The following is a 13,134-nucleotide window of genomic DNA, read 5'->3' as shown; positions in this document are numbered from 1 at the left end:
GAAATTAGGAACAAATCATCTGTAGAAACTTGCTAGGCCATGAAAACTCCAGACTTGCGTAATACTAGTTGGCCTTGGCCAATCTTGAATGGCCTTGATCTTTTCTTGGTCTACTTCGAGACCTTCCGCGCTAACCACAAAGCCTAAAAAGACAACTTTATCGAGCAGAAAGAACACTTTTAAGGTTAGCATATAATGTTTCTTTACGTAAAACTTCTAAAAGCAGATTTAAGATGCCTTACATGATCTTGATGGATTTGCTATATATCAATATGTCGTCAAAATACACAACACAAAACTTACCGATAAAAGACCTTAACACGTAATTTATTAGCCTCATAAATGTGCTAGGGGCATTGGTTAGTCCAAAAGGCATGACCAACCATTTGTACAGCCCATGCTTGGTCTTAAATGCCGTTTTCCACTCATCACCTTCTCGCATCCGAATCTGGTGGTAGCCACTTTTTAGGTCAATTTTCGAAAATACCTTAGCTCCACTGAGTTCATCAAGCATATCATCAAGGCAAGGAATTGGATGACAGTATTTGATGGTGATCTTATTTACGGCTCGACAATCTACGTACATTCGCTATGTTCCATCTTTTTTGGTACTAGTAAAACAGTGCAACCTGAGGACTAAGACTCTCTAACGTAACCTTTTGCAACAGATCATTGACTTGCCGTTGCAATTCTTTAGTCTCTTCTGGATTGGCTCGATAAGCGGGACGGTTTGGGATAGCAGCTCCCGGTATAAAATCTATTTGATGTTCAATTCCACGAAGCGATGGTAAACCATTTGGGACTTCCTCCGGGAAAACATCTTTAAAATCCTGCAACAAAGACAAAACAAAAGAAGGTAGAGTGTCGGGTAATTCGTTAGTAGAAAACAAGGTTTCTTTGTACATGAGTACAAGAACGGGATGATTCATTACTAACGCTTTTCGAATATCACTAACTTTTGCAAAGACACTCATTTTTTCAATTTCCTTCTCTTTTTTTCCTTTTTCTTTACTGATTTTCTTTTCACTCTCTTTTGTTTTCTTTTTCTTATTTTTTTCCTCTTTTATTTTTTTACAATCTTCTTTTTCTTTCTCTCTCATTTGTTCGATGGATGCTTTCAACTTCAATTGATCATCGTAAACTTGTTTGGGAGTTAACGGTGCCAATGTAACATTCTTTCCCATAAACTTGAAAATATACCGATTGGTATACCCGTCGTGTAGCACTTTCACCGATCAAAGCGCCACAGACGTCCAAGGAGTAGATGGCCCGCATGCATTGGAACAACGTCACATAACAGTTTGTCCGAGTACTTTCCAATGGTGAAAGAAACTAGTACTTGCTTGGTCACTTTAAGCTCTCCACCGTCATTGAGCCACTGAAGTTTGTAGGGGCTCGGATGCTTAGTAGTTGGCAAACTGAGTTTTTCAACCATCATCGTACTTGCTACGTTTGTACAACTACCACCGTCGATGATGACACAACAGACTTTTCCTCCAACCAAGCATCGGGTATGAAATATGTTCTCCCGTTGTAGCTCATTATCCATGCCTTGGAGACTAAGACTCCTTTTGACAATGAGTAGTTCACCTTCCACAGGTTGTTCTAAGTCCTCCTCAGTTTCAGAAATCGATTCAGACTCCTTTTCTTCTTCATCCTCCGTCTCGATTTCACCATCAGCACGAATCACCATAGTTCTTCGATTTGGGCACTGACTGGCTATGTGTCCCCTTCCTAGACATTTGAAACATTTAACGTCACGATTACGATTGATAGAAACCTCGGGTGCCTTACCTTTGTTTGTTTCGATATTAGGCTTGTTTGGTTTCAAAAGTGCCATAGAATCCTTTCCTTGAGATGTTGAAAAACCTCTACTTGAACTTTGGCCCCACTTGGATGTGTTAGAAGTGGAAAAACCTCGATTTGAGCCTTTACGCTTAAGTTGCTTTTCTACCTTGATAGCCATATGAACCATGTCCACCACTTCAAGATAGTGTTGAAGCTCGACGGCATTCGCAATGTCTCGGTTTAATCCGGCCAAAAATCGTGCCATCGTTGCTTCAGAATCCTCTTGAACATCTGCCCAAATCATTGCAATTTCTATCTCCTTGTAGTAGTCTTCGACGCTTTTGGTCCCTTGTGTAAGATTGTGAAGTTTTTGGTGCAACTCCCGGTGGTAGTAAGAAGGGATAAATCGTCGCCTCAGGACTGCCTTCATCTCGGTCCATGTAGAGATCGGTTGTTCTCCATTACATCTCCGGCTAGTAGTTAGTTGATCCCACCAAATCATGGCATAATCCGAAAATTCAATTGCTGCTAACTTCACCTTTTTGTTTTCAGAATAGTTATGACAATCAAACACCAACTCGATCTTCTTTTCCCACTCAAGATAGGCCTCCGGATCTGAGCTACCTTGGAACGGTGGTATAGAAAGTTTGATGTTCTTAAGATCATCATCTTCACGTCTCCGATCTCAGTGTCATGGTTCCCTCCGGCGATTACTTGCATTTGAATCTTGACCACTTTCAAGATCACTATGATCATTTACAGCATCATCTTGATCTCTTCGTCTTTCTCGTTGTTGATTTGGCCTCTCCCATCTAGGTCGGACAACTTCAGGAGTTCTTTCGCGTTGCTCTCTTGCTTTGACTTGGAATAGACGATCTTCAAGGGGATTTAATCTTCTATCTAAAAGTCTTTCCATCTCTCGTAATAATGCTTGCATGTTCAAATCTGGGACGTTGCGAACAGGTTGTCGTACAGGATGATCTTCCATGTTAGGATCAGATTCTTGTGACATTGAGTTTAGTAAAGAACCTCACAACAAAAACCTCACTAGTCACTCACAAGAAAATTTTATTGGCACTCACACTCGTGTTTTACGCTCGAGAATAGGCTTTTATCTCCACTCTATTGCGCTCACAACTCTCGTGCCTTTTACCTTTCTTTACCTTTCTCGTGATTTCGTAAGCAGATTCGCCAAGGCTTAACCTTAGTCTAGGTGGTCGGTTTCAAATGGGTAACAAAGGATAATGTGATTTAAAACTGGGTAGGCTTACAAGAAAGAAATTAATTCGGGTATAGTGTGGCGAAAAGGTCAAGGATGGAAGTGGATGAGAGGGTAAAAGTTTCAGGATTGAAAAATGGAGAAGGAGTAAAACTATGTTCAAATTTTCAGATTTTGTTTTTTTTTCAATTTTTTTTTGAATTTTTTTTCGATTTTTTTTTAAACTTACTTGATGAGTCACAGACTATTCCTGAAGTAATTTTGAATGCTCGTACTCCTGTTTTTGTAGCTCTGATACCAAATGATACGATCCGCCTCGGGGTGAGTCGAGTCGTATGTGAGTTTGCCCGATCGTCTATAAAGAAGTAGCGTTCGATTTGTTCAAAAGGATGTTTTAACGTAAATAATGGCAGAAGCTATGTAAAAGGATTCAAAGATGGGTTTATGGATATGAAGTTTATGTAGATGGGTTTATGGATATAAAGTTTTTGTAGGTTTGGTTATAATGAAACGAAAAGATGGAATGGAATGGAAATGAAAATGATCTCAAAAATAAACATGAACCAATATTATAAAATATTGACCCAAATGTTTATAAGTTTTCAAGGTGGTCGGATGGAGAATATGAGAACCTCGACCCACTACTTAGCAAAGTAGGAACCTTGGCATGTTTGAGCATACCACACTACGAGTAGTGATAAGTTTGGTTTTCAACAAAGAAAATGGATGACACAACTAGAACACTAGGTAGCCAACAAATCTTTGAGCAAAACAGAGAAAAGTTTGCCTCACAAATTTGGCGAATATCATTAACAAAATATTCCAAAAGTGTTTCCAAAAGGCTTGGTTACAAGAATTTATAAGGCTAAAATGAGCTAGTGAATGGTCACATAGTAAAGTGCTATTAAAAGGCTAATTATAAATCAAAGACTTTTGAAATTCTAGAGTCAATAACTCCTCTCTTTAACTAGCTGAATTAATGTCCTTAAAGGCTTGAAAAATGACTCTTGATTTTCCCTTTGGCTAGTTGAATAGACTCCACCACTTTAATGAAATTTGCAATGCATAAATTGTCCATTAAGTAGCAAAAAAACGTTGGGGTATTTGAACAAGCTGCTACCAGATTTTAAAGGACATGAAATGCTCCTTTAAACTCTCTTTAATGATGCTTAATGCTTCCTTTATAACAGCCCCTCTTTTGTAACCAAAATAACTTGAAAAGTCTCCTTTATTGAATGCGTAATGACCTTTGTGAATTGAAAAGTCACCGCAATTAAAACATATGTAATCACACATTTATTAATTATTAAGCTTTAAACAAATTAACAACTACGTAAATAAATGAACAAACACTCATGCATCATTTATTCCAACAACTAGTTAATTAAAAAAGTATTTAATGAACGTTAACTCATGCACCAATAAATTAACCTAGTAACTAGATTAATTAAAGAAGCAACTCATTAAATTAAATTCATCAAATAAACTCATTTAATTAAACTAAGATGAGTTGTATTAATGACCAGCAACTCATTTATTAAACTAAGAGGCTTAAATGCAAGTATTAAAAGGCAAACTAAATGCTAAGCTAAAAGAAATAAATAAAAGTTCAATTTAGTTGGAACGGGTTCAAGGAGTGGAAATTGAGCTGAAATTAGTTTGCAAAATGTTGCAAGGACACTTTATTAAGCTGGTCCCAACTCGATCTATTTCTCCAACCAAAACCTCGCCCCACACTTGATTAACTAAGGCCGAAATGGCCTCCTTGAATTGCTTAGCTCGAGCTCGCGTAATTGGTCCTTGAGGCAGCACCATTGAGTCCTTGCTCGAACTTGATGCACTCCAGGTCGCGATCGTATCAACTCACTTGATATTTCTAATATTTGAATTAATTCTCCCAAAATGATAGTTTGATAGTGTGATTTTGCCTCCGACGATCTCCAACCCCGAGCCGACCTGCCAATACTAAAGAAATGGAGAGGATGGGTAAGCTTTACGCTTAGTAAGTTTATATGAAAATAATAAGCAATTACTACCACGCTTTTCAAGATAAAACACTATAATTGTACAATTATACATGTTCAGGTTAAGCTGTGTTATCAAGTTACAGTTACTAAATCATTCATATGTGAAGATAAAAAACTCCAAATTTAGTTTTGTTAATTTTCCTTGAAACTAGATTCATATATCTTTCTCCCATAAAATTTCCAGAATTTTTGGTTTATCCAATTATTACAGTTTATTCATTAAAGTTTCCCCTATTTCAGGGTACAACTACTCTAACCCCTGTGCACTACGAACCAAATTTCTCCCTGTACAGAATTTCAAAGTCCATGCCGTTTGTTTCCCTTAAAAATAGACTTAATAAGTAATCCATGAATGTAAGGTATGACTCTTAATAATTTTTTTTACAATTTATGGTTATTTTCTAAATTTAGATCATGGGATCTCAAATTTATTCTGACACTGTCTCACAAAAATTATAATATCACATAATATATAACTCTTTTGCTTCTCCTGTTTCTTTTATATGAAAATAGACTCATTAATATTTAATTACATAATTTGTTTGAAATTTAATTCAACTTACACAATTTTTGGTAAATTTTCAAATTCATGCACTGCTGCTGTTCAACACTGTTTTACTACTAAAGTTCACTTTTACACAATTCACTTAATCCATTCCATTTTACTGAGGTTCGCTCAAATATCGAGTATATTGCTCATAAATTCAAATAAACATATACTTGCACTTGTTCATCACATAATCACTTTCACATGTATTTTCATTTAATCGATTTCCCGTTGAACTCATCAGAATAATAACAGATACACAATTGCCTTCACATTTTCCCATTTCCACACTTGTAGCCGAAGCTATCTGGTACGCATAGTAGCCTGTACTTAGCACTACACATGCGACCAATAATCTGGTACATGTAGTAGCTTGAACTTAGTACTATACACGTGATCACAGTTTTCGAGTACGCATAGTAGCCTGCACTTAGTACTACACATGCGACCAATTATCTGGTACACGTAGTAGCCTACACTTAGTACTACACACGTGACCTCACAATAGTTCATTTGTATCGTTTCTATTCCGAAGGTTCAACCGGGAAATTCCTCACTTTTCAACATTTTACTAAATTGTCCATAATCAATTTAAATTCATAACTTACATCAAATAACCATTTGATAGGCAACCACATTTCATATGATATCAAAATATAATAACATAAAAAGAATCAATAGATTATTTATGTACGAACTTACTCGAAGTGTCGATCTCACTATCCATAGTACCAATTGTTCACTCATAGTATAATAAGACACAACTCAAATATCAAATCATCTTTTAAGAATTTACATAACATATATCACATATTTCATATATCACTTGTCATGTATCATTATTTTCTTGCATTTTATGTAACATTCTTTCATGTCATATTTCCACATCATAAACACCATTCCATCAACTTTTCCAATATATTAAATCATACAATATATGCAATAATAGTAAGAAATATAATTCAAACATAACATTGCATTATTATTATCATACGAACTTACCTCGATCCAGAAACGGTGATTTACCATTTTAGTCCATAACCTTGTATTTTCCCGATTTAAGCTCGAATCTCGATTTCCTTCATCTATAATATCACATTTAGCCTAATAATTAGTCACACTATTCATACGGGTCCAAAAATCATATTTTTACAAATTTTCATTTTGACCCCTAAACTTTTGCATATTTTCACTTTTGCCCCAAGGTTCGGAAATTAAACTTCATCTTATTTTCTTATGTTTTATGACATGCTGATCATTTTTCCCTTCTATGGAAACATCAAATTCTCACTCTAACATGTACTTATGACTATTAGGTATTTTTACCGATTAAGCCCTTTTACTCGTTTTCACTTAAAACTGAGTAGCACAAGTTGTCTAACATAATTTAAAACCTCATATTCTATCATAAAACACAAAAATACACAAATTTCACCTATGGGTATTTTTCCAATTATGAACCCTAGGTTGAATTATTGCTAGCATAAGCTAAATCAAGTTACCGGGACTCCAAAAACGTAAAAATCATTAAAAACGAGGCTAGAATGGACTTACAATCGAGCTTGGAAGCTTGGAAACCCTAGCCATGGAGTCTCCCTTGGTATACACGTCCATGGTGAAGAAGATGAACAAAATTGGCTTTTAATTTTGTATTTTAATTCATTTTACCCCTAAATGACCAAAATGCCCTTTTTACTAAACTTTCCAAAAATTCCATCCATGTTCAAATTTTGTCCATAAACTTAGAAATTGGTCAAATTTCTATTTAAGACCTCCAAATTAATATTTCAAAGCAATTTCATACTAGAAACTTCTAGAATGCAAGTTTTGCAACTTATTCAATTTAGTCCCTAACTTCAAATTAAGCACTTTATGCATAGAATTTCTTCACGAAATTTTCACACAATCATGAAATCATATCATAGACCTAAAAATAATCATAAAATATTATTTCTATCTCGGATTTGTGGTCACAAAATCACTATTCTGATTAGGCCCTAATTCGGGATATTACACCAATGGTGCTGCCCTAAGGACCAATTACACGGGCTCAAGCTAAGCAATTCAAGGAGGCTATTTTGGCCTTAGTCAACCAAGTGTGGGACAAGGCTTTGGCTGGTGAAACAGAACGAGCTTGGACCAGCTCAACAAAGTGTCTTTGCAACATATTGCAAACCGATTTTAGCTCAATTCCAGCTCCATGAATTTAGGCCAGCTCGTTCCAGCTCAATTGAGCTCCTTTTTTATTTTTCCAGCTTTGCATTTAATTAATTAAATAAATTGCATATTATTTTTTTAGCTCAAATAAATATTAAAGTATTTAATTTGTCCAACTTCAGAACATGAATTTAATGTGTCATGCTACAGGAAATTAATGTGTCTAATTAACTATTTAAGTTGTCTAATTTAGGACAAATTTATTTCTTGTTACTTAGTGCAGCCGAATTTAATATGTCTTAGTTCCAGCATGTTTTCAATTTGTCTTAGTTTATTACATGATTTAAATGTGTCTATGGCTACCTAATTTAATTTGTCTTAACATTGACTTTGGCCGAATTTAATTGCTGAAGATACATGCATGGCCAGCCATAAAAATGTTGTGCTGATGATTGCTATCTCCCAAGCAGCTATTCGATGAGTGCAAGAGCTAAGAGTGAGCTGACCATTCTTCTTCAAAGTAGCTGGTTCCTCTTCCCTAAGCTTGCTTAAATGAGTTCATATTGCCAAAAATCCTTTTCACAGCTAAAAGCTTATCGGTTTTGAGTGTTCATACTCAAAGTGGCTACTCACTTGCTCCATTCACACTACAAGTCTTTTGGAGTAATCTAGGTAGCCCATTTAAGCAAGTAACCTTTCGGCAACCCAAGGCACCTTATGCATTACCTAGGCCGAACCTAAACAAGACCACCCAGTACCAATTGCTTCAAATACATTCTAGCTGAACCAACTTCAACTAGAAGCTTTCCAATGGCGTTCCAAATAGGTGGAGAAGCATCCTGGAAGTTTCTTAAAAAATTCTGGAATTTTTAGCTCATTTAAAGTCTTAATTAAGTATGCAGGACCTCATTCATTTCGGGAAATCACATATCCATCAAATTTTTCCATTTATTCAAATTGAATTTAGCATCTTTCAATCATTATAAAGCATGTGTTCAATCTCTTATATTTATACATTTATGCAATTCAAATGTTCACATTCAACTCAAGCATAAAATAACATTTTTATCATTTATCATTTGTCGGGCATTATAATTGATCGAGAACTTTCATTTATCAGGCTTTAACGAGTGTGTGATCATTTCAAATATTTATAACATTTATACAATTTAAAAACACAACATTTAATTCAAGCATAAAAACGTATACAATTTAGTTACACGAACTTACCTCAACAATTTTTGTGTACGCAAAATCTACTAATTTGACATTTTCCTCTTTCCTCGTTCTAGCTTCGAATTTGGTCTATCAGGATCTATACGAATAAATTTAACATCAATTTACCATATTTCAAATTCAAGTGGACTTAATTTTTATCCTAGGCAAAATTACCATTTTGCCCCTAACTTTTCCATAAATTCCTGTTTTGTCCCTAGGCTCGAAAAATAAAATTTGTGCAATTTACTCCCTATTCCAAGCCTAACTAAAATCCCATTACAAAATTTACAGCAAATGTATTCATAAAAATTCAGCATTTTTCTTCAATTTCACAACTTTACATTTTAGTCCCTAAATCATATTTTCATCAAAAACCACTTTGTAAAAGTTGTTTATCTATCAACAACCTTTCATTTTCTACCATAAATTTCTAATTTTCAACATATACATCCCTGACCCATTTTCCATACTTTGATAACTTCTGAAATTGATCACCCAAATAGATAGATCCAACTATCCCGGTTTGAAAAATATCAAAATTACTAAAAACGGGCCAAGGAAACTTACCCAATTTGGCCATGAAAGTTTCTTCTCTCTCTCCTAGGGTTTCTATATATTTTTGGGGAAGAAGATGATAAAATAAGATGATATTTCTTTTTATCATCTTTTAATTAATTAAATTATTTCACTTTCCAATTTAGTCCTTGCCCTTTTTCTAAATTTCCATGGATGAGTCACCAAAATATCTACATACTTTCTTTAACGATCTAATTACCATATAAGTACCTCAAGTTTTGAATTCCATAGCTATTTAATCCTTATAGCTACTATAATTCAACTTTTGCATTTTATGTGATTTGGTCCTTCTCATAATTAAACACATAATCGATAAAATTTTCTTATCAAAATTTTCACATGACATTTCTATTGTATTATGAACCATATAATAAAATAAAAATAAATTTTATTTTTGGCTCGAATTTGTGGTCTCGAACAACTATTTTGATTTCACCGAAATGGGGCTGTTACACGTACAATCGAAACATTTAAATTTAATTACATTCAATAACATAAACATATCATATATCAATCATAAACATACATATTGTCCCTAAATTGAGCCCTCGAGGCCCTACAAATACCTTGGAAACGATTCTGGTAATTCTTGCAAGTTCTTTAAAGCAAAGGACTAATTAATGAAACCAAAGGTGTAGTTCTAAATCATGACTCGGGTAATTCTTTTCTTGTGGTTGCAACTGTCGAGAAGCATACGCTATCACTTTGCCTTCTTGCATCAACACACAACCTAAACCATTTAATGAAGCATCACTGTAAATTACAAATTCTTTACAGAATTCTAGCTGACACTTTTCAGACCATTCAAACTTGACATCTTTTTAAAGTAGTTTTGTCAACGGTGTGGCAATCATTGAAAATCTCTTGAAAAATCTTCTATAATATATAACTAAACCCAAAAAAAATTCTAACTTCTAACACATTTCTCAGAGGTTTCCAATCCACTATAGTTGAGATTTTACTCGGATCAAATCTAATACCATCTGCTAATACCACATATCCCAAAAATCCGACTTCTTGAAGTCAAAACTCACATTTGTTAAGCTTAGCAAACAACTATTTTTCATGTAAAGTTTGCAAAACAATTCTCAAATGTTGGGCATGCTCTATCTCTTCTTGGGAATGGATCAGAATAACATCAATGAACACAACAACAAATCTATCTAAGTACTGTTTGAATATTCTGTTCATCAAATCCATAAACACACTAGGTGCATTTGGTCAAACCAAATGGCATAACAAGAAATTCATAATGTCTGTGCATGGTTCTAAAAGCAGCCTTTGGCACATCAGAGTTTTTAACTTGAAACTGATAATATCTAGAACGAAGGTCGATATTTGAAAACACTGTCGCACCTTTCAGCTGATAAAACAAATCATCAATACATGGTAAATGATATTTGTTCTTGATCATCACTTTGTTGAGTTGTCGGTAGTCAATACATAATCGCATAGACTCATCTTTTTTCTTAAAAAACAAAACAGGAGCACCCTAAGGAGAAAACTTGGGTCGAGCAAATCCTCTATCTTTCAACTCTTGCTACTATGCTTTTAATTCTTTTAACTCTGTAAGTGTCATTCTATATAGAGTTATCGATATCGGAGATGTTCCTGACATTAACTCAATTGAAAGCTCAACCTCTCTGACTGGTGGTAACCCTGGTAACTCTTCTAGGAATACATCGGTGAACTCGCATACAATCGAACCCAATTCTAATTTCAATTTTGAAACCCTAGAATCAAATATATAAAGTGAGATATGCTTCACAATCCTTTCTAACATATTTTTGTGCCATTATAGCTGAGATAATATTAGATGTACCATCTAGTCTATTTGATTCAATTCGGATCCTTTCACCATTCTGACATTTAAACACGATATGCTTTCATCTATAATTCACAACAGTATCATGTAGAGTTAACCAGTCCATATCCAGAATCACATCAAACTCATCAAAAGGTAATAACGTCAAATCAATTGGAAAGTTGTAACCCCAAATCATTAAAGGATAGTTTACAGATTTTATCAATTAATACATGCTAAGCTAAAGGATTCATTACTTTGACCACAAATTTAGTAGACTCAAAAGGTATTTTATTATCCGACACTAAAGTTGTGCATACATATAAGTACATTGACCCCGGGTTAATCAAAGCATTAACACTAGTATCAAAGATGGAAAATATACCAATGATCACATCAGGTGCTGAAGCTTCCTCTCAAACACGCATCGTGTAAGCCCTAGCTAGTGCTAGTGCCTCAAATCTAACAGCAGAATCTTTCATTCGACCTCAACTGTTACCCGTAATTCCAGTGTTCCAGGGTGCTCTCCCTCTCACAATTGTATTACTTGAATGAGTATTTTGAGCCTTTTCTTTATAAGACCTTTCTAGGCACTCTTTAAGAAAGTGATCGTAAGAACCACATTTAAAACATGACCTGTCTTTCAATCTACATTCACTGAAGTGGCGTCTATTACATTGCTAACATTCAAGCTTGTTGTTATTAACACTACCTTACTTGCTATAGATGTAGCCTAAGGTTTCGAGCTCGAATGTTGTTTTCCTTTGTCTCTCCCAGAATAACCCATTGAAGCTGATGAACGACTATGAAATTCCTTTGATTTTTTCAATGGAGACAAGAATGATTTTCCCATAGGTCATTTTCTTATATCACGTGCTTCAAAATCTACTTTTCTTTTTTACTTTACTGAGTTCCTGATACGAGCACGCCCCGCGAACTTTATCGAGCAAGTCTGTCAAGCCGAGCAATGACATGTTGGCAAGCTAATCCTAGCTCGTTTCCAGCTTCACGAGCTCCGTCCAGCTCAAATCCAGCTTATTCGAGCTCAATCCATCTTGCCTGAGCTAAATCGAGCTCACTCCTAGCTCACTTTCAACTCACGAGCTAAACCTTAGCTCAACTTCAGCTTAGGAGTTTAGCCTCAGCTCAACTTTAGCTCACGAGCTAAAGTTTAGCTAATTTTAGTTTAAACTCAGTTTTGTCTTTAATGCATTAAATAAAAATTTGCACATATTTATTTAAGCACTAAACTTGTCTTATATTATATGTCATAGTCATTACATAAATTGATTATGTTTACATAGCTGAATTAATGCATGACATTAATGTGTTCACATCATGCCGAATTTATGAGTGTTCATGAGATATCTTAATGACTTGTTTATTTCATGTAGGTACATCCCTTTGGACGGTACAATGTATGGATGAAGAAACATCTCTTTTGGGCATTCCACACTCATGAATGAAGAAGTATTAAATGCTGGTGCATGTACAGCTAGATGCAAGGTTTCTACAAATTCATGCATGTGTCGAATGCATGTATGGACATTAAAGGCTAGTCCATGAATGGATCAAATGCATGGGATGATAGAATGCATGAATGGCTTAAGTGCATGTATGGTGGCTGTCTCCTAACTTTCCAAGGCACTTATTCAGCCAAGAAGTAGCTATTCACACTTTGAATTGACCTATAAGCTACTACACATGCATGGATGGGTTCAAGAACGTCCAAAGGAAGGAATTAACTCAATAATTCAACACATTGATTGAATTAAGTATATGCACAAAGGGGAGAACG

General features: G+C 35.0%; 1 protein-coding gene across 1 annotated transcript; it reads right to left on the bottom strand.

Moving 5' to 3' along the window:
• Positions 1 to 611: 611 nt before the first annotated feature.
• On the bottom strand, positions 612 to 2,800 carry LOC128290570 (uncharacterized). The gene is made up of 3 exons (XM_053026276.1): positions 2,503 to 2,800; positions 1,340 to 2,412; positions 612 to 830 (listed from the first exon to the last, which is right to left on the bottom strand). The coding sequence occupies exons 1-3, from the start codon at positions 2,798 to 2,800 to the stop codon at positions 612 to 614; spliced, it is 1,590 nt and encodes a 529-aa protein (XP_052882236.1).
• Positions 2,801 to 13,134: the final 10,334 nt, after the last annotated feature.

The sequence above is a fragment of the Gossypium arboreum genome, chromosome 3 (assembly GCF_025698485.1).
Source record: "Gossypium arboreum isolate Shixiya-1 chromosome 3, ASM2569848v2, whole genome shotgun sequence".
Classification (NCBI taxonomy): domain Eukaryota; kingdom Viridiplantae; phylum Streptophyta; class Magnoliopsida; order Malvales; family Malvaceae; genus Gossypium; species Gossypium arboreum.
Note: the sequence above shows the minus strand (reverse complement) of the source record. Positions and strands in the feature narration are given on the sequence as shown.

Coding starts and splice junctions, on each gene's coding strand:
- LOC128290570 (XM_053026276.1), bottom strand. CDS start 2,800: ATGTCACAAGAATCTGATCCTAACATGGAAGATCATCCTGTACGACAA. Junction 2,413..2,502: donor TGGTCAAGATTCAAATGCAA/GTAATCGCCGGA, acceptor CACCGTTCCAAG/GTAGCTCAGATCCGGAGGCC. Junction 831..1,339: donor AGCTTAAAGTGACCAAGCAA/GTACTAGTTTCT, acceptor TCTTTGTTGCAG/GATTTTAAAGATGTTTTCCC.